Here is a 22,002-nt window from a genome sequence, read left to right as displayed (position 1 = left end):
TCTTGTGCTTTTTTCATAATATGCCAGCGGCAACAGCGGTGCACACTTGTAGGAAAGATCTTTTTAATTGACTGTGCCATTGCGATGTCTTGGTCGGTTATGATGTTGGTGGGTGCTACATTATGCATTGCCTCAAGGAAGGTCTGGAATAGCCAATCAATGCTCGATGCCAACTCTTGCCTAACAAAGCCACAACCCAACATGAATGACTGCCCATGCCTGTTAATCCCAATGAATGGTGCAAAGGGCATGTTGTACATGTTAGTCATATACGTTGTGTCAAAGGAGATACAATCATGATAAGATTCCACGTACGCCTTCCTTGCTGCACCATCGACCCAGAAAATATTCTCAACCCTGTCTTCCTCATCATATTTTATCTTGTAAAAAAAATATGGATCCTCTCTCTGCTGATCTTTAAAGTAAGCAACTGTCTCTATCATATCCCCTTCTTTTGTATCATCCTTGTTCAAGAGCGTCTTGAGGTTTGTAATGTGTTTAGTGCCATAAGGTACAATGAGTTCTGTCCCATAGAAATCTGACATGATGTGCATCATACGACCTGTTGACATGAAGTCACAATGGTGGCCAATCCTTCTTCTACACAAAAACAGTGCCAAAAATAGTTTCTTTTCTGTTTTCAGCAAGGCAACTCAAATGCAAAGTTTGGGCAATTCATGAAGCTATACAAGCAACTACAACCATATGCCCCAGGCAACACATGAGCAAAATACACAAAACAAACCAGGGGGGTAACTATGCATTTAGCGAGCAATACAAATTTCAATCATAGGCAAGTTGACCCTATCCAGAAACAAGTACTATTGTACATTTTAGCTACAAAGAGACTAACCATAGGCAAATTCACATTCAACACCAAATTTGTTTTATAAAAAAACTAGGCAAGCAAGAAACTTTGCATTGAGCAACAAACAGGTAAACATTAGGCAACTCCGGCATCCAGAAACAAATCAGGCAATTTATTTCTTTTTTCTACTGTTGTAAGCAATTTAGTGGCACTATCAAGCAACTAAGGCATTTGTTTGAAGCAAATCAGTGACATGGTTCAAGCAAAAACAGGCACTTGTTGATAGGCTAAGAAACACACAACCAGTAGGCATGTGTAGGTTCTTAAAGTTAGAAGATAGGGGGAGGTGGGTGTGGTTCAATACCTGTAGTTAAATTGCAGTTATGAAGATGAGTAAGGAAGGCCCTTTCTTCCGGCGGGATCCCTTGGTGTGATCGCAAATATTTAGTCAAACATGGCTTGTAAACCAACGGGTGGTTGTGCTCGCTAACAAAGTAGATCACTTCCCATCTGCCATCTATTACCTTCACAATCATCTTAGCTTTGCAACCAGTTTGCACAATTTTATCTCTTTTTCGTTTCATGCTCCTCTTTTTGCCTTTACTATCATCATCAAGAAAGACAATAGCCTCATCTTCATTATCATTTTTTTCTTGCTCAACAATGTCATCTAGCACGGGAATCTTTTCTGCCCCTCCGTTATCAACATCAGGCTTCCGAAACTTGTTGCAAACAAACTGTTATTTTATCAACTCCCCTGTTTTGAGATCCTTCCTTGAACTATTCATTTTGATTGAAAACCCCATTTGCAAGGAATATGCATTGTAATGCACCTTGGCATCTTCCAAAGTGTCGAACCTCATGCCCACGTAAGGCTCCTTGGGCTGTGACCAAGCTTCATCATCATTTTCAGCACCCAAACCATTACCAACAGTGCCACCGGTATCACCTGCAGCACATGTGCCATCAAGGGTATGAGCATCACTCCCAGTTGCTATAGCTGCAGGTACTTGTGTACTGCCCGGAGCACGCCCCCCATGACTTGACTGCCCATCTCTCTCCATTGCTTCTGTAGCAGCACCATCGACTCTTTGGATGATAGGGGGATTAGGTGATTCCGCCACAAATTCTGCATTTCCAGCACCATGTTGTGTACAGTACAATGGATCATCATTATTTTCAGCTGGTTCTTCATTCAGATCAATCATTGTCAACCTGTTTTATTTATTGAGAATATGGGAAAAAGTAAAGCAAGTCAGTAGAGGGATGGAAGCAAGTAGCACAGTAAATACAGGCAAGCCAATAGCTCACCCACCCACCAAAGCAATTTTTACGTTGTTGAGGCAAGCTAGTACCACACTAAACTCAGGAAAGCAAACAACACAGCAACGCAAGCACACCAGATTCACAAGATAGCAGTTGAACATAACCAGGCAATTCAAAGTGCACTATCAGGCAACCCAAACCATATAATCAGGCAAGTCAAACTATATATGTCAGGCAATATATTATTTTCAGGATATGCATGGAGCTTGCCTGAATGAACCATGTTTGTACATATAAACATAACATAGGCTTTTTGTTTTTTGTGTTTCATAATATATTTTCTTATTTTGTTTTTCTTTAAACGCAGGCAACATTTGATTTTGGGGAAGCAAGCATACTGCCATAGAAGTGCTACTTTGAAGTGTCTTCAGAATGGAATTCACTCCCAATTCAGAGAGATTAGAGCATGTTTAGTGTTAGGAAAAACTTAAGTTAGAATTATGGGCATGATTGCTCTTTTATATTCAGACATTCTGCTTTCAGTACTTACGTTTGTGTGTTAGAAAGAACTTAAGTTGACATTTTTAGGTTTCATCTTTTACAGCAGCAAGTTTGTGTGTCTTTGGATATGCTCAGTATGTTTTGAAGTAATGTTTTCGCAGCTGAGATAGTTGTTGGTATATGGATTTTTTTTGTTGGCTTTTTCCTTCTTTTGCAGGATGAAATACTAATAATTTTGCAACTGTATCCTGGCAACTTTCCAACTTTTATTGGATCATGGTGAAGGATATGATACAACAAAGGTAAATTGTACTACGCAACTGTCTCTTTGTTTTTTAGTTGCAATTTCAGTTACATTTATTTCTTCTAGTGTGTTTTCACTATCGTAACCAAGGAATAATGGAAACAAATGTTCAAGAGGAATCTTTTTCTAGTTTCTTCAAGAGTTGCCTTGACATCATTATACTGTTTTGCTTAATCCTATTTTTGTAAGTTGCTCCAATAAGCCATATTGATGTCAGTATTCATTGTCTTATAAGTTTCAAAAGTGTTCATGTTTTGCCATGGCATAAGTTTTCAAAGTTTTGTGCAGACATATACTTAGTTGCCTCATTATAGCACTGTTTTTGCTCAAACAGAATGTTTATTTTTGCACTGCTTTAAGCAATTAATAGAATCGGAACACGTCAGAAAGATCATGATCTGTTTGTTTCTCATCCTGTTATAAGTGCTCAGTTGTTTTTCTTGCTCAAGGCATTATATTTTCCTAACTTTTTTGTCAGCATTTACTATCAGCACTTGCCTACAGATTTATAAATGTGTTCATATGCAACAGATTTGCAAATTGATTTTGAAAACTGGGAAGAAATATGATGCTTAATATCAGACTAAATTTGCCCAAATCACGGGGCTGAAACTTGCCCAAACAGCAGACTAAACATGCTTAACATCACATCTTTTTTACACAATGTTTTGCACATCTGAAGCCTTGTACAAATCATGGGGAAAGAGGAGGGGGATCTGTAAGATGAGCCAAATCTGACCTTTTTGCCTTGTTTTTTTGCCTTTTTGCAAGGCAATCAGGAACCAGGTGCCTAGAGAAGAAACATCAATGGAGCCGCCATTGGAGGGCTGTGAAGGTTTTCTTGGATCTGGAAGTGGTGAGGGGAAGGGCGTGTTGTCCTTCTTTGCTTGGGAGAGAAGAAGATGGGGCTGGGGGTTAGGTGAGGAGAAAGGAGGAAGGAGAAAAGAAGATGCGCAGGGGTGGGGGAGGGATCGGGCAAAGGGGAGGACCAGATGTTTTGCCCACTTGATGCGTGGCTGCGGGAATCGGGAGCGGGGGGCAGGTACTTTCCTATCCTGGACAGGGGGGACAGAAAATTACCTTTTCTGGGTGGCTGCCAGGAAACGCTAGGGAGCACCCGGCTGCTCCCTAGACGCGTCCATATATCAATCTTTATGTCTCGACTATTTCGAGACTCCTCGTCATGTCCGTGATCATATCCGGGACTCTGAACTACCTTCGGTACATCAAAACACATAAACTCATAATATAACCATCATCGAACTTTAAGCGTGCGGACCCTACGGGTTCGAGAACTATGTAGACATGACCGAGACATGTCTCCGGTCAATAACCAATAGCAGAACCTGGATGCTCATATTGGCTCCTACATATTCTACGAAGATCTTTATCGGTCAAACCGCATAACAACATACATTGTTCCCTTTGTCATCGGTATGTTACTTGCCCGAGATTCGATCGTCGGTATATTCATACCTAGTTCAATCTCGTTATTGGCAAGTCTCTTTACTTGTTATGTAATACATCATCCCACAACTAACTCATTAGTTGCAATGCTTGCAAGGCTTATAGTGATGTGCATTACCGAGTGGGCCCAGAGATACCTCTCCGACAATCGGAGTGACAAATCCTAATCTCGAAATACGCCAACCCAACAAGTACCTTCGGAGACACCTGTAGAGCACCTTTATAATCACCCGGTTACTTGTGACGTTTGGTAGCACACAAAGTGTTCCTCCGGTAAACGGGAGTTGCATAATCTCATAGTCATAGGAACATGTATAAGTCATGAAGAAAGCAATAGTAGAATACTAAACGATCGAGTGCTAAGCTAACGGAATGGGTCAAGTCAATCACATCATTCTCCTAATGATGTGATCCCGTTAATCAAATGACAACTCATGTCAATGGTTAGGAAACATAACCATCTTTGATCAACGAGCTAGTCAAGTAGAGGCATACTAGTGACACTTTGTTTGTTTATGTATTCACACAAGTATTATGTTTTCGGTTAATACAATTCTAGCATGAATAATAAACATTTATCATGATATAAGGAAATAAATAATAACTTTATTATTGCCTCTAGGGCATATTTCCTTCAGTGTCGGGCTAGCGCGAGATAGAGCCTCCAACGGCACAAGAGCGATGACGATAGCTTAGTCGGTGCACGAGACCTCGCCAAATGGTTGGGGTTGTAAGACAGGCTTGCTAGCTTCAATGGGGATGCCAAGAGGGGAGATCTCATTAAAGTGGTTACGATTGTGAGGAATAAATACTATGGACAACACTATGCGTCGCCAAATGAAGCACGGATTGGATCGGTCGCCTCCATAGTCGTTGAATAGTGTGTGCGTTGTCCGATCTCTGCCTCATCCGTCACTTAGTTCTACCCCAACCATTTGCAACATGGCTTGTATTGTGCTTGAGGGTTTCAACATGAGTGATGTTGCGCCATGTCCAAGGCGTTTTTTATTGTTGCAAAGTGGCCAATGTTGCAGCCACAAAAAATACTCTCTGATGCTGGCCTCTGTCTAGACAGAGTTGTGCCGACCACGACGTATGTTGCAAACTTCTGCAACATGGCCTACATTGAAGTCGTTGCCAAGGTTCCATCCATCATAACATCCTTCATGTTGTAGTCGCTACATCTTCCTCGTTGCAATTGTCGCCAAGGTTCTCGCCATTGCAATATATTCCATGTTGCAATCGTCGCCAATGTTCCAACCATCGCAACATCTTCCATGTTGCAGCCGAGAGATCCCTCGCAACACAACTATGAATGGTGCACCCAGGACTTGTAGCATCCTCGCATCGTCTTGCAACAACGGTGGCATTGCTGAGAAAAGAGCCCCCCCCCCCACACACACACACAAACACAAAAAAGTAGCCATATCGAGTCGTGTAGAAACGTGTGACGAGCTCTGTCTGGCCAAGTGGGAGAGAGCAGGAGGGAGCTTCTTCATCATCGACGATTGTGGGAGAGCTACATGGTTGTTGAAACTTTCGTCCACTTTGAGATGATTGGGTAATGTCGGTCGATTGTTGGTCTTCTTCATCTAGCAGTTGACTGTACTGAATCAAAAATATTGTTGGAGCTAATTCACAGTGGAGGTTTTTTAGCAAGTGATGCACAAGTAACATACGAGCCAATAAGGCAAAGCACATGCCAAATGTTTTAGTTTATTACATAAGAGGAATCTTGGATCCATCTAAAAGGCCAGCACAATGCATCGGCCAGTTGATCTTTGCCAAACATCAATCGGGTTACGAGTCACTGGATCTGACCCCATGTAGTGGTTGGGTCAGGCTACCACCAGCACAACACGAATAATGTTGTGGCCGCCCATCACAATATGGACAACCTTGTGGTTGCCATTGCAACATTTCCCATGTTGCGGTCATCATCATTGCATGAGACACGCATCGATGTGCATGAACCACATACTATGTCGCAACCCGTGATGTGCCTAAGGCACCAGCGACGTTGCAACCCAGCGATGTGCTTGAAGCCCCAGCAATGTTACAACCCTCGAGCCCTTTTCGCTGCACCGACCATGTTGCCCCTCCCCCTCCCCCGGCGATTGCGCTTGCAACTTCATCGAGAAAGCCAGTTGCAATGTTGGATGCAACCGTTGTCTTGCAGCATTGACTGTCAGGTCGCAGCACCAACGAGCGCTTCTCCTTGGTCATGTCCTAGAAAGATCTTTTGCCATGTCGCGCCGCTTCTGCAACACCGACGTGTGATGGAAACCTCGCAACATGGCAACTGCCCCTCAAAGCAATATCGTCTATCTAAGGTAGGCTTGCAGTCATGCGCTGCATTGCAACATCTGCTTGCCGATGCTGGATGGTTGTGGGGTATGCGCGAGCGCGAGCTGCCAGAGTAGTAAGAGAAAAGAATAGGTAGGGGACGAGATCCAAGGAGAAAAGAGGTTGGGCGAAGAGGAAAAACAAAGGGTCGACGGGTGGTTGTGCTCGATGTTGGGGATAAGGTACATGGGGGAAGCGATGTGTGGGCCCCGCGAGGGACACACGGCGACCGCTCTAGTCGGCAAATCGCTCGGTGTGATCAGTGGTTGTTTGTTAATGTTTCCCATGGTCGACGCTACCATCAACGCATTGATCTTCGGAAAGGATCGTTCGTGTTGCTAGCTATCGGCTCTGTCCCCATGTGCATTCCACTGCCACCATCGCAACACAGATGATGTTGCGGTTGCCCATTGCAACATGAACGACATTGGGTCACCCATTGCAACATAGGCGACACTGTGGTTGCCCATTCACTTCGTAGTCGCTCATTGCAACACAAATAGCATTGTGGTCGTCCATTGCAACACAGACGGCGTTGCAGTCGCTCATTACTAACACGATCGACGTTGTGGTCGCCCAATTCAATATGAATGATGTTGCAAACCTACCGCTCTTTGCAGCAGTGCTACCTCTACCCATGTCTTACAACTTATTTGGTAAAAAGAGGAGAGGAGAGAGGGGTCGACAGCCTTCGAAGCTTCCGGGAGGAGGATGGAAAGAAAGGGAGCAAGCCTGAGGGTGAGGTTCATTTGGGAAAGACAAATGCTTACCGGAGGATAAGGATGATGATGGATACAGAGAGGATCAGTGTGTGCGGATGGTTGATGAGACACAGATAAGTGTGTGCGGATGGTTGATGAGACACGTGTGTGGGTGGTTGGGCGGTGGGCGAAGCCACCGATGCGTGCACTCTATGTCGCATGACTAAAGCAGATCCAACAACTTCCTACGTCATTGGCGTAAACGACACGATCAGTGGGTGGATTTTAACCCCTTTCTCAAAAATTTATAAAAGAATTTCAGAAAATGTCATACACAAATTGCACAATCCTCCCACATAATTTTGAGATTTCCAGGTGCTCCCGCACCTCCCGTGCTACGATGATACAGGACCTCGTCGTCCGTTGGATCAAAGATCCGATGGTCATACGAAGAGCTGGCTCAAACTTGCAGAAAACCCCTCGAAGAGTTTCGTAATTTTGCGCAGGCCTAGAGGCTTCATCAACACTAACCGTTGATCTCCGATCTGACGGACCACAAATCCATGTATCATGGTAACACGGGAGGCTCGGGAGCACCTGAAATTCTCCCCTCTCACATAAGCGCCGACGTGGGTGAAGGGTTTGACAGTTTCCCCTCTTTTTGCGCCGTCGCCGCCGGGCTCCGCCGCCTCCTCCGCCGGCCGTTGCCACCATAAATCTCGCGACTTCGTTCGACTCCGATAAAATTAGCTTGTGCTGGTCGCGGCGAGGGAGGAAGGGAGGGAGGAGGATGGCCGCGAACGACGGTGGCCCAGATCTGCCCGCCAACGCCCCCGTCGACGGCGACGGAGATGCCGGCGGGCCGTACATCCCCGCGGAGCTGGTCCCGGACATCGCGAAGCACCTGACGAGCCTGCACGACTTCTTCGCCCTGCGCGCCGGCTGCCGCGCCTACCGCGCCGCGCTGCCCAACTGCCGGGCCCTGCTCGCGAACCAGCCGCCGCACCTCCTCGTGCCCCACACCGCCGACCCCTCGCTGTCCCTCTTCAAGGTCCTCGAGCCCGGCTGCGCCGCCTTCTCGCTCGCCCTCTTCCACGTCCCCGACCGCCGCCTCCTCCGCTTCCGCGCCCGCCTCCCCTTCGCCAGGACCGGCGGCGTCCTCACCTCCGACGGCGCCCGCGTCGCCGCCGTCGACGGCGCCACCGGCGAGATCCTCGTCACCGACCTCCTCTCCGGCGCGCAGGCCCGCTTCCCCAGGCCCCCGCTGGAGTACAGCCGCGTCATCCTCAGCGGCGGCTACGTCTTCGCCCCGGCGAAGGGCCGCACCGAGATCCAGTACTGCAGCCTCTGGTACGCCCACTGGGCCGTCGCGTCCTACGGCGGCGACTTTGAGATCCAGGACTGGCGCATTGTCAACGGCGCCCTCTACGGGCTCCTCCCCTCCTGCGGGCTCGTGATGGCTTCGCTCCCCAAGGACAACACCATGGAGCTGTGGATGCTTGGAGGCGAATTCGACGAGGATCTTGAAGAGACTCTGAAGGAGACCGTAGGCGGATCATTGCTGGGGGAGTGCGGTGGCGAGCCCCTGCTTATCTGCAAGGTGGGGCGCATCGATCCTGAATACAAGATTTTCCGGTGGGACTTCAATGTGGGGAAGTGGGTGATGATAACGAGCCTCGGCGGGCGGACGCTGTTTATTGGCTACGACGATTTTGTCGCGTGCCTTGGTCCAGATGTTCCAGGGATCCGTGCCGACTGTGTGTATGGATCATTGCCATGGAGTGGGGGGTGGAGCGAGTATTCTCTAGTCGATGGGACCTGTAAATGCTTCCCTGCACAGTATCCAGGTGAACCAGGGGTTGGTTTCGGGAGGCCGCAGGTGTGGGTGCTTCCAAGCTTGTTCTGCGACTACTGAGGTTCAATGGAATCATGCACCAAGGTATGCTTGCTCTTGGCTCTCTTGCTGACAATTGTTTGATCACAACTTGCATGACATATACTCTCAGCTGTCATAAATTTTAATTGTTTTCATCCTTTAGATAGCATGTAGTATGTTTAAGTGTTACTCTATGAATTGAAATCCTGTTTGCTGAGTTGCTGTGATGTCGGGGATATCCTCAGTTTGCTGCTTTAAAGGTGCCAAACCTTGCCACAGCCAAAGTTCCTTATCAATGTGACAGTGCCAGAGCTTGTCATTTGTATTTGAGGAAAATAAACCGCTGACGAAAAAAATCAAAACAAATACTAGAAAAATTCCAAGAAGATTTGCTTGGTAGATAATTTGATGCATGAGGTCCGCTCCAATTTTCAAATCATTTGGACATCTGAGTAGCTCTCGGCAAAAAAGACAAATTTGGGGTCTGTAAAAAAGTTTACTGTTCATGCGCTGTTCTGACCCGATTTGTCTTTTTTGCCAAGAGCTTCTCAGATGCCCAAATGATTTGAAAATTGGAGCGGACCTCGCGCGCTAAATTTTCTACCATGCAAAAAAATTGATTTTTTTTATAAAATTTTTGTGATTTTTTTCTGACCGGGTGCAGATGAGCCTGGGCACCGAAACACTGCACTCATGACCCTTTATGACCTGAAATTAGCTATTCGACATCCATACATTAACAGATCATAATTATGTAGTGCTAGTATATCTGGTTGGTAATGTCAAACATGACCCAGGTATCAGAAATTGCACTGTTGCTGATAATGTGTATGTTAAAACATGCGTTGGTGGAGTCCAATGCAGCGTACCATGCTCTAATGGTTGGTGAAGGTTCACGGGATGACTGATTGTTTCATGCTCTTGTGAAATAAAAAGCATTAAGTTCACAGAATTACTATTGTTTCACATGCCTTCATGTCGAAGTATTTCATCAGAACTTGCATGTCAGCTGTCATAAAATTTTAATTGCTGTCATCCTTTAGAATGCATGGGTATTTTGTTTGAGTGCTATTCTATGAGTTGAAATCCTGTTTGCTGAGTGCTGTGATATCAAGAAAATGCTCAGTTTGTGCTGCTTTAAAGGGGCCAGACATGCCACAGCCAAAGTTCTTTATAAATGTGACTTTGCCAGAGTTTGTCATGTGTATTTGAGGAAAATAAACAAATAAAGTTATTATGTGAAATTAGCTATTCTACATTCATCCAATAACAAATCATAATTCTGTATTGCTAGCATATCAGGTTGGTAATGTCAAACATGACCCAGGTATAAGAAACTGCGTTGTTGCTGATGATGCATATGTTAAAACATACATTAGTGGAGTCGAATGCAGACTACCATAATGGTTGTTGAAGGTCCACAAAATGACTGATTGTTGCATGCTCTTCTGAAATAAAATATGGATGTGTCTACCTCTCATCTACTCACTCTGTTCCTAAATATAAGACGTTTTGGCATTTCAATTTGAACTACCAAAACGTCTTATATTTATGAACGGAGGGAGTAGATGAGAACTAACTATGCCTCATCTAACTCCTACACTGTTGGATTTTACCCGGAGATTTGTGGGAATTTTTTTTGTTTATTTTTTTGTTTGGTTAATCAAATAGTGTAGGAGTTATGTGAGACTTTCTTAGTTCTCATCTAGATGAGAATTAACAAATCCAGTAAAAATATGTAACCTGCATTGGCAGTCATTTACCCTCGATGTCAAAGCTATGTCTGTTGTTTCTAATACTTGCTAGTACATGTCTTCTCTCTAGTAAAATTCATGTATTCATACCTTCTCTCTAGTAAATTCATATGTTGTGGTTCATCGTTTGTTGCGAGTGCCAGAATTTTTTGTGTTACAGTAAACAAGGTAGCCGCTGAATATTTTTACTTGTCATATTTTTTCTGCTTAAATGCTGTCTGCTATGAGAAAATATTATATGTGATTCATATATATTATTAGAACTTACGCGTACTTCTGTTGCTATTGCAGGAACCTGATTCTAATAAAATTTACATGAGCTTATATTTGGGAAATAACTTGGCAAGGTGCTTGTCTCCGCAGTCTGCTGTGAACTGTAGTCGATGTAGACGTCGCCCTATTGTGAAGCCGAAGCGGAGTTCTTGCATATAGCCGAGCCTTGGTGCGATACAACGAAGTATCATGCTTCAGTTGAAAACTTTGAGTCATGCTAAACTTGTGGTTCTTTTTAAACTTTTACCATAGGGATGGTTTTGGTTTGCCTCCAAGGATCAAGATTAACAGTGTGGTAACTATAATATGTCTGGTGTGTTATCTTGGATTATTTCATCTTTATATGTGTTTGATGTTGTGTTTTTATACTTCATTCCGTAAGCTTGAGATCTCATTCATTTATCTTAGCTGACCATATAACGATGAGAAATTGATGTGGTTTCTGGATACCATAGGATGTGAGCATGGCTTGGATTTTATTATTATTTTTTGAAACGGAGGCAAAAGCTTTGCCTCATATATCAAATAAGGAGAAAGAGTTTGTTACAACACACAGCCAAGAATCGGCATAACAATTATTCTTGCAATAAAAAAGACCCTAATTTCTTTGCCCCGGCCTTGACTCAAAGGTTTGTCTCATCGATGATGGTGTTCAGTAGGATTTGTGAAGGTGCGCTCTTATACCGAAACAACCTTGCGTTACGCTCGTTCCAGATAACCCACGAAACCAGCATTGTAATTGATGCCTTCACTTTTCAGTCGCCGGTGCCCACGGTGCACGTGCTTGCCCACCACTCGTGGACGGAGTCGAACAAGTGGCATGGCTTGGATTTCACATCCTAAGAATAGTTTATTCAACATTCTTTCGGTGTTGAACCCTGACATATAAAACGGACATGGTTTTCATACTTCCAAAATCAGAATTCATATTCTTCAAAAGGAGCAGATGTGTAATTTACTGCAAGAAGTGATACTTGTGGCAAAAGGTTACTCCATAATCTTATTCGCGTCATATGTTGCTTGTGGGATATTAGCCCTTCATCATGTCGGATCTCAGAGTGAGAACGAATTGCGCCGACAAAAATCGGTTGCTTTGGGGGGGGGGGGGGGGGGGGGGACATGTATACGTACAATGGTATCTAGTACTCCCTTCGTAAACTAATATAAAAGCGTTTAGATTACTATTTTAGTGATCTGAACACTCTTATATTAATTTACAGAGGGAGTACATCCGTGAATGAATTATTGTGGGATCATTTGGATACGGATGCGGATTATGGCCATTCCTTCCTTCGGTACGTTTTCAGGTGTGGCCGCTCCACGAAAGGAATACTACCAAACAGCAGCGCAGGATATAAGTAGCACCTAATGGACAACCAGAACGCTCTGTGTCAGATACTGCATCAGCTGGTACCGCTGAAACTCTGTAACCATGGACGGCATGTATGTAGCAACGAACAGGTCGTACACAGTACATCAACATGGGCATACTTGAACTGATTGATCAGATGCAGGTATCTTTGTTTTTTCTTGTGGACATTTTGGTCGGTTCTTTTGATATAATGTTTCAAGGTAGCATGTCCTACTGTTTTTGGTGAAAAAATGGGCCCTGTAAAATGAAGTAATAGGAGACGGGTATATATGATCAAGATGGGATTGGCTCGATGATAGCCGCCTGAAAAAATATTTTGGGTCAGTCAATTGTTTTAAGCCGTCGGATGCAAAATGGATGGTCGGATCAGCTTCTTCAACCTCCAGCCCAGCTACCTGTTCTCTTCTTCCCCTCGACCGCCCCACGTAAACCGGCCTCCACCGCTCGCGGCGCTCCCTCGCCGCTCCGCTCTCCCACCAACGTGGCCCCCCCCCCCCCCCCCCCCCCCCCCCCCCCAGCCATTCGTCTGACCTCGGCCATGCATCATTTTTTTTTCCGGCCAACTTGCACCCCTAACACCCCTAAGATACATCAGTGGGGCAGCTAGATAATGGGATAGCTTCTCCGGTGAGTGGCGGTTGCTTCTTCCTTCCCTCCGACGACTGCTTGATCCAGATTTGTCATTTGTGTCGGATTGCGAGAGGAAGAAGAACGGGCATGGAAAAGATGGAAAAGGCGAGGCATGAGAAGAACATTCAGAACAACGGTTCCATTGAATTGGAAAAAACTTATTTTCATATACAAGCTTCCAAGTTTATACTATATATTATAGGCAAACGCATCATTCCATGCTTTAAATGTTCATTATCCAAGATCCATATATACGTATGCATTGTACTGCAGCTGCATCGTTCTGTAGCTAGCTAGCTGATAAACCATACTCGATGCTGCATGGAGCCATGGACTGATGAGGTACTAGTGTTCATTTTCATATACACAAGATTACAATCTTATGCTGCTATTACATGGGCAAATGGATCGTTTCTACTGTACTTTCTACGAAGATCCATGCTTTATTTGAAAAACAAATTCATATATACGTCGTGTACTGCAGTCGTACGTATGGTACTATACGTCAATCTTAGTTGATAAACCATAGTACTCGACGATGCATCATGCATGGACTGATGTAGTTGTACTGGTTTTTAAGAGCTGTCCATGGTGGGGTAGCGGGCGAAGGTGGCAATGCCGCAGTTGTTGCCGCTCCCGCGCGTGAGGCGCATGTAGCCCCCCTCGCCCCACCCAGCCCCCCATTGGTTCTTCACCACCCAGTACTCCTGCCCGCCAGCCTCCGTCCCGTAGCCCACCACCGTGACGGCGTGGTGCAGGTTCCGCCCGCACGACGGGCTGCCCACGTACACGCCGCTCCTGTAGTGGTGGAAGTCAGCGTCGGCCTCCACGGCCACGGCCACCGGCTGGCTGGCCACGAGCACCTGCAACGCGCCCTCGTCGCCGTGCAGTGTCACGGACCGGTGGACGCCGACGGAGGCGGCCGGGTTTGGGCTGAGGCCGCCGCTGCGGCACGCGCCCTGCTTGGCGTTGTACGTGTAGGCTGCCTCCGTCTGCAGGCCGCCGCTGGCGGTGATGTAGGTTAGGGCTGCGTTGACGAAGCCACTCTTGCAGCTGTTGGCGCCGCCCGTGCAATCGAGCACCTGCTGCTCTGACATGGAGATGAGGTTGCCGGTGGCGATCTGCACCAGCCCCTCCGTCGCCGCCACCGCCGCGAACGCCCAGCAGCTCCCTGCACGCACGCAAACGACGTGTGAACATTCCCTTATTCATTTGCCAGCTTTGTCCTGTGGTATATGCTATGCTATGCATTCGGGAGGTGCAGATTCTTCTTACCGCAGTGACCTTGGTACTTGACTGGGGTGACGGCGCCCCGGGCCCTCCAGTCCACGCTGTTCGGCGTGGACTGCAGCTGAGCCATGGACACGTTCACCACGGCCGCCGGCGTGAGCCCGCCGGGCTGGTGACGGTACCCGAGGTGCGTCTCCGCGAACTCCTCGTTGGTGAGGTCGGAGAACTGGTTGAGCCCGAGCGTGTAGGTCCGGTTGCCCGCCCGGTTGACGGCGTCGATGTGGCGCGCGTTGGCCGCGAACACCTCCCGCCGGCGCAGCTTCTCGGCGGCGTCCGCGTACACGCGCCCGTACCTGGCCATCCACCGCTCGTGCCGGGCGGCGGCCAGCGCTTCCCCTCGCGCCGCCACGACGCTGACAAACGCGAGCGCGAGCACCAGCGCCAGCAGCGTTTGCTTGCCGTGGATAGGCGCCATTAGCTAGCTAGCTACTTTGCTTGCGATGGTTGGCGAGCGAGCTAAGCAGGTACGTACGTAGCAACTAGCAACCATGCCGCCTCCGCTTGTATTTATACGCGCGCGCGGTGCCGGCGCCAATGGCGAGCAGGTTCAACGGATCCGCCTAGTGGAACGAACGTATTGACTGGGAGGGAGACCATGGATGGATGTCGTCTCTCCGTATCTTCTTCTTCTTCTCGACGGTGGTTGCTCTCGTCAGTCGTCGCCACTCACATATTCTTGGTCGTCGTCATCTTCTGCTACTTGGGAGATTTTTCTGGCTTCCCAGATGGTGCCGCAACACGCACGCATGCATATACCGTCGCACACGCACAGAGCTGGTCGCAGCTGCCTGGAAGAAATTGGCCGAATCGGCGTGCACTTTCTCTTTGCTTGCTGCTTGTTCACTCGCACTCACGCGCATACAGTTTGGCGAATTAGTAAATTTACCGGTGCCGGTATGTACCGGTGCATGCGCAATCCACCGTTCGTTCGCCAGTCTCATCAAGATTCGTGCAGGTTTTATACAATTTCTTTTCATGTGCAAATACAACAGATTAAATAGAGCTATACCTGTATTTGTATCGGGCAGTGTCCGCTTTTACAGAGAAGAGGGAGGGAGTGGAGAGAACAGTGCATGCATGTATTCTCTCACCACATACACTGAACATGCATTTCTTATTTTCATTCTCAATTTTTTAACGATTCATACCTTTTGAACCAAAAGTCCATTCTTGAAACTTTTTATATATTTGAATTCATGGTGTGCAGACCTTCAGAACAAGATCAATTTTGGATATATTTGAACTACATTTTTACATATATTTCAATTATCTTTGAAATCATTTTCATAAAACACTAAAAGGTTTCACTATTTCACATAAGTGATACCTACGCTTTCAAACATTTTCACAAACTGGAATATGGAACTTACAAACTAACTTCACTCATTTGATTTCACTCGTTTTGAATAACTCATTTCAGTTATTTGAAGAACCGGTTTCACTCAAATGAAAAAACAAATTTGCTTGCTTCATAAAACAGATTTTGCTCATTTTAAAATTATATTTCACTCATTCAAACAATGATTTTCAGTTATTTCATAAAATTGGTTTCACCAATTCGAAAAACCTATTTCACTTAATTCAGAAAAAATGCACTTCACTTCTTCCAAAAAAGTATTTCACTAATGTGAAAAAGGCACATTTCATTCCTTTGAGAAATCTATTTTTCATGTGTTAAAAAAAGGCTTCACTCATTACAAAAACACTTGGTTCACATAGTTTAAATAAACTGATTTCACTTATTTTAGAACACATATTTTGCTGAGTTCACGTATTTCAAAAACACATGATTCGTATATTTGAAAAATAATAGTTCCACATATTTGAAATAACCGATTTCACTCATTTTTGAGAAAATAATTTCACACAATTAAGAAAACAAGTTTCAATCGTTTCAAGATACAGATTTCACTCAGTAAAAAAGCATATTTTGGAAAAGTGAGTTTATTCATTTCAAAACACTTATATCACTTGTATCAAATAACTAGTTTCAAAACTTTGAAATAAAAGGTTTCACGTATTTCACACCGGAATATCTGTCATGTGTATGAAAAAAAAATCCACTCATTTCAAATAATTAATTTCACTCATTTTAGAAACGTTATTTCACTTATTTCAAAAGAACTATCATTTAAAAAACAATTTTACTCGTTTCAAAACTAGATTTCATGCAATTCAAAAATCATTTCATTTATTTCAAAACACAGATTTTTAACATAGTTCAGTCAACATAAATTTGATTGAAACGGTAAAATTGTAATTAGTTTAAATGCGTTGAAGATTGGTCTTGTTCAAAAGGTCTCATCGCTAGGAATTCAAAATATAAAAAGTTTCCGAAATAATTTTGTAGCTTAAAAGATATGAATGATTGAAATTATGAAAGCAGAAATAAAAGGACATGAATTTAGTGAGGGAGAGATGAGAGCTATTGTGACCGTGTCATTGTTAGGAGGAGAGAGAATATGTGTCATGTATGCGCAGATGGGATCACTATTTGACTTAAGTGCTGAGATACGAAAATAGAAGTTGGACAATAAAGAGACATACTTATGGAGTAGGACCACAAGTGCATAGATTTTACAAAAAAGGATTTTGCCCCCGCTATCTACAAAGTGCATAGATTTTAAAGGCATTGTGTGATGGATGTTGTACTGGTACATACCTGAATCGGTAAAAGGAGGTTTTATGTATGTGGCCTGGGTTGCATGCTTGACTCACATTTTGCAGGAGAATGGAAAAAACTCAGCACCCTGATAAGTGCTACAAGTGTGGCACGAAGCAATTCCGCCTTGACTTTTTTATGCAAGTTTCAATTTGGATGGCAACTTTAGTTGTGAAGCACGGCAATTTTCTGTTTAGATGGCAAGTTTAATTTTATTTAATTATTTGTTTCTTTCAGATGACAACTTTAGTGTAAAAAACGTCATTAAAAGTAAGAAAATATGCACAACCAACTCATGAAAATGCTGGTATGACTGTAAATGATTTATTCTGAGATCATTTGAATACGAATGCGGATTATGGCAATTCCTTCCTTCAGTCCGTTTTCAGGTACTTGTTGGCCTATTCGCAGAAATAAATAAATAACTACGCGGGTGCCTTTTCCCCCAATATCGCCCAAGTGCCAGTATCCGCGCTCATTCAGAAACGACAGCCGATTCCCGGACTAACAACATACTGCATTTAACCATCAACTCTCAGCACACCAGCAACGGGAATAACAACAGGGCAGAGTGGCACAAAAGGCACGTCGATGACAGTACACAGAAGCAAAATATCTCTCTCAATTGCACAAGGGTTCAGTAGCCTAGTGAGCTAGCGACGCGATCAGGAGGAAAAGGATGATGCCTATTCAGATCAAAGAGCGGGGCATTGGCTAGTAAGAACAGGCACGGTAAGGCGGGGATCTTGTTATCGTAGTACAACCGCTGCGTTCCTCACAGCCAGGTACCTCTGGACGTATTCTTCGGGAAGCATTCTGATCTGCCTGAAGACCTCTGGGTCAGCGTAGCGCAGCTTCGTCCTCGGATCCATGTATGGTGCCTGCACAAAGGTAAAAAGGTCAGACTTGTAAAAAGTACTCCCTAACAGATGTAACAAGGGACGGCACCTAATGGGCAACCAAAAATGCTCTGTATCAGATATATGCATCAGCTAGTGCTACTGAAACTATGTAACCAGTGACGGCATGTACGTAGCAACAAACAGGTCATGCACGATACAGCACAACATGGAACATACTTGGACTGGTTGATGAGATACAAGTAGGTTCTTGGCGGCAACACAGATGTTTGTGTGGTGTTCTATGTAATTTCTTCTATCTCTCGCCAACACACTGCATCATCTGGACTACAGTCCTCAGCAGTCAGCAAAATCCAGGCTTAGGACAGATGGCCAGTGTTGGGTGCTGCTTCATTTGGGTCAGTTGCCCTGCCTCCAAGCCTTGAGTTCGACCAATACGATTGTCATATCATTAGGGTTCATTCATTTATTACGGCGATGCATATGTGGGTGAAAATGTGAACTATTAGTACAGATGTCAGTAGGGTGATGTTCAAATTGTTCATGCATTACCAACAGCTGCAGACGTGCAGTGAAGTTTATGACCCTTGGTAATACTGTACATGGCAGTACCAAGTTGAAATTAACTAAACATGTTGTTCGCAGAGGCCGCGAGAGAGATACAAACTGTGAAAAGAACATTACAACTGAGAAGTATTGATTTTAGTTCACCTGCCTGTTCTAAAACATTAGTAAACTCACCCAAAACACTAATCAAGTTTTCAACTCTTAAGTTCTATAATATGCGTATACACTTAAGTTCATGTTTTATGGGGACTATGTTATTAATACTGTATTATAAAAATATTTACCAACTATAGTAGTGTATTTCGTTCATGAAGACTCCTGCTTCATTCATATAGGGATCTGTTAGAACAGCACAGACTTTAATTACATATGTTTAGGGGTGTCCACACCGGACTTTTACAAACTGTGCTAAATCGTCAACAGATTGCTAATTTTGTAATTTTCCAAAACTGTGATACATAAGTGCTAGTAAGTTTGTTGGTCCACAGGTTGGTCAACCTGTGTAAACAGCAATTGAACACCCCTACATAAGTGGCAGTATGAAAGCTACCAAAAACATCTAAATTTAGGTTGATAGTGAAATCTGTTCACAACATTTTTTCCAAAATAAGTCACAATTTTAGCAGCTCAATCTGGATTCTGTTCCAACACAGTCCTGCTGGGTTTCTGCTATGCCAACAAGTTGAATCAAAAAGCACTCATATTAACAGTACAATTCAAAGATAAAAATAACTACAACCCTGTTTTTTTTTCTCCTTAAAAGGTTGCAACAATATTGTATTAGCCTCGAATTACATTAACATCCACACAGATGAATATCCATATGCAAAATTTAATTAGACAGCATAAAACCAAATCTGAGGAACATTGCAAAAAGTATACAGTCAATAATTCTGAAAAATGGAGTGAACTCTTGCCAAAAAAAGGGGGGGAATGGAGTAAAGCAATTAGAACAATGCTGAATTAGAGCTTTCAGTGGGTCATCCATACAATTCTCACATTATTTAGCGGTACTTTTTTGTAGTAGTTACTAGTTAGAAGTTACCAAACACAATCAACTTTCAGATAATCACAAATTTAACTGGCCAGAGTTTATTTGATTTCAACCTACACAAAACCTGATCATACAGCGTCAAATAATAGGTTGCACACACAAACCTATCTTGTCAATAATACATCCGAGTTGCTTTTAAAAAAGGCTTGTGTTGGTTCATACAAAGCAGATAAGTGAGGACAGTGAAGAACTCCAAACAAAATGTTTATGGAGAGTAATTATAAGACATAAAAGATAACATTATGGCCACGGTCTCTAACATGGAACTATTTTTTGTTGATCTCTACCGGTACTGCTATGTCTTAGATCTAGCTGCTCATAAGCTACTTACTGAGTTTTCCTATGAGCCAGCTACTGGGAGAATAACTAAACTCAAAGTATCAGCTTATTCCTTCAAATTTATAGGCCTTGTTAAGCACAGCACAAAATTTCATCTCACTGGGAGAGTTTGCAACCAATTAACACTGCATGTAAACATGCAGTTTAGCATGATAAACAAAATTGTGGTAAACACAGGGCACAGCATTATGATCTACTTCAGACCTAAATGTATTCAAATTCCAAACCTTATCATTTAGAAGCATTGCAGGATATGTAAATCAACAGTTGGAGTCTATTGGGGTGACTTACCTCAAAGCCTGTAACGTCACAATATCTCTTTGGTGGATAAACGGATGGGGGTGACTGAATATTTAAATCTGCATAAAGAACATACTGTGAACATTATATTCGCCACAACAATTTTCTCTAAATACTACATGTGCATACTACCTGAACACACAAATAACTTGTTTCGCTAATGTCAAAAATAAATCTAGAATGTTATCCAGCTTTGTACTCGTAACTGAGAGATACAGGTTCATGTAAAAGCTGTCTAATCGCCTTAGCAGTGGAAGCTAATACTTCAGAAGCTATGAATTTAGACACAAAGTCAGCAATCTATTGGTCTATTAACATGGCATTCTATCAAGCACGAGTTTGGAACCAACTTTTATTCTACTAAAAACACTGCCTATAAATTGAGAAAACAATGATGTTTCAGGAGGAAGTATTTGCATCTAAGGCTCTAAAGTGAATTGTGAGTTTGTATTATGTAACATGAGAAGAAGCAATTCAACTGCTGCTATTTGTTAGCACCAAAATACAGCACAATGTGCAAGCTCCCAGCATTGGTGGGCTCTTGGAAAAAATCCAGCATGCAGCTCCAATTTTCAATCTCTAATCACCACAAGTTTCTAGGCCTAGAGTGGATCATCGAATAGTCTTAAAACACCTCAACGAGCACAGGAAGGCCTAAAACCTACAAAGCACTTGATTTACAGACGAAATCTGCAATAATTGGGCAACTAGCAGCAGGAAGGGGATCGAGGCGCTCACAGTTGGGGCGGTCCGGGGGCAGCGAGGTGGCGTCGGCGGCCTGGAGGAGGTGGCGGAGGTGCTTCCACTGGCGGCCGCGGGACTGGCCCTTGGGGTACTTGTCGGCCGTCTGCACCTTCTTGAACGCCATCGTCGGCGCCAGCAGCATCTCCGCCCTCACTACCTCCGACTCCATGGTCCCCCTCCCTCCCGCTTCGAGCGGCTCGGAGTCGCGGCGATTCCGCTGGTGCGCGCTTAGGGTTGGAGGCGGTGTGGCCTACCGGGCAGCGCCTGCTTCAGCCACCGGCGGCCGGCGGGGGTAGGCGGCGAGACGGTTCGGGAAGTCACGAGGCGGTGGCGGCGGCGGTCGGGGGAGGAGGGGCTGAGAGAGTGGCCGCGTGGTACACGTCACGCGAGTAATGGCCTTCCCCGGCTGTCCGGTCGATCCAGCGTTCCTGCCGCATCCGACGGCTGGGATCCTTCCTCCTCCGCGGGTGCCACGTGGCTTGGCTGCCATGCGTCAGAGCAGCGGTGATGGCGCGGCAAAGGTGACTACACCGCGACGAGTCACCGCTGCGAGTTCTACCTCTCTCATCAGATGTGATGGGGTCACCGCCGCGAGCGTGGTGCAATCACTGGGATACCTTGTGCTCAACTTTCTTGTCAGGTACTTCGGGTTGCCTCTCTCCGTGACTCGTCTATCCAAGATTCACCTGTAGCCGTATGTGGATCGTGGTGCCGGCCATCTGCCGATGTGGAAAGCCTCGATGCTCTGACGTACTGGGAGGTTGGTTCTGATTAACTCGACTCTCATCGCTACGGCGATCTTCCCTATGCTCGTTCTCGGTCTTCCGATATGGTTTCTCTCTTGCATCAACAAGGTCTGTCGGGGTTTTTTCTAGTGTGGGCATGCTG

At 44.8% G+C, this 22,002-nt stretch overlaps 3 protein-coding genes across 3 annotated transcripts; 1 reads left to right on the top strand and 2 right to left on the bottom strand.

Moving 5' to 3' along the window:
- Positions 1 to 8,006: 8,006 nt before the first annotated feature.
- On the top strand, positions 8,007 to 11,664 carry LOC123187249 (uncharacterized). Its single transcript, XM_044599058.1, has 2 exons — positions 8,007 to 9,332; positions 11,315 to 11,664. Exon 1 carries the CDS (start codon positions 8,184 to 8,186, stop codon positions 9,306 to 9,308), a length of 1,125 nt encoding a protein of 374 aa, XP_044454993.1. The 5' UTR covers positions 8,007 to 8,183; the 3' UTR covers positions 9,309 to 9,332; positions 11,315 to 11,664.
- Positions 11,665 to 13,607: 1,943 nt separating this feature from the next.
- On the bottom strand, positions 13,608 to 15,049 carry LOC123184503 (zingipain-2-like). Its single transcript, XM_044596602.1, has 2 exons — positions 14,574 to 15,049; positions 13,608 to 14,469 (listed from the first exon to the last, which is right to left on the bottom strand). The coding sequence occupies exons 1-2, from the start codon at positions 15,001 to 15,003 to the stop codon at positions 13,874 to 13,876; spliced, it is 1,026 nt and encodes a 341-aa protein (XP_044452537.1). The 5' UTR covers positions 15,004 to 15,049; the 3' UTR covers positions 13,608 to 13,873.
- Positions 15,050 to 17,802: 2,753 nt separating this feature from the next.
- On the bottom strand, positions 17,803 to 21,488 carry LOC123187248 (chromatin-remodeling complex subunit ies6). Its single transcript, XM_044599057.1, has 3 exons — positions 21,109 to 21,488; positions 20,362 to 20,429; positions 17,803 to 18,131 (listed from the first exon to the last, which is right to left on the bottom strand). The coding sequence occupies exons 1-3, from the start codon at positions 21,281 to 21,283 to the stop codon at positions 18,000 to 18,002; spliced, it is 375 nt and encodes a 124-aa protein (XP_044454992.1). The 5' UTR covers positions 21,284 to 21,488; the 3' UTR covers positions 17,803 to 17,999.
- Between the last annotated feature and the right edge of the window lie 514 nt (positions 21,489 to 22,002).

The sequence above is a fragment of the Triticum aestivum genome, chromosome 2A (genome assembly GCF_018294505.1).
Source record: "Triticum aestivum cultivar Chinese Spring chromosome 2A, IWGSC CS RefSeq v2.1, whole genome shotgun sequence".
In the NCBI taxonomy this organism is placed as follows: Eukaryota; Viridiplantae; Streptophyta; class Magnoliopsida; order Poales; family Poaceae; genus Triticum; species Triticum aestivum.
The sequence above is the reverse complement of the archived record's forward strand: the minus strand, read 5'-3'. Positions and strand labels throughout refer to the sequence as shown.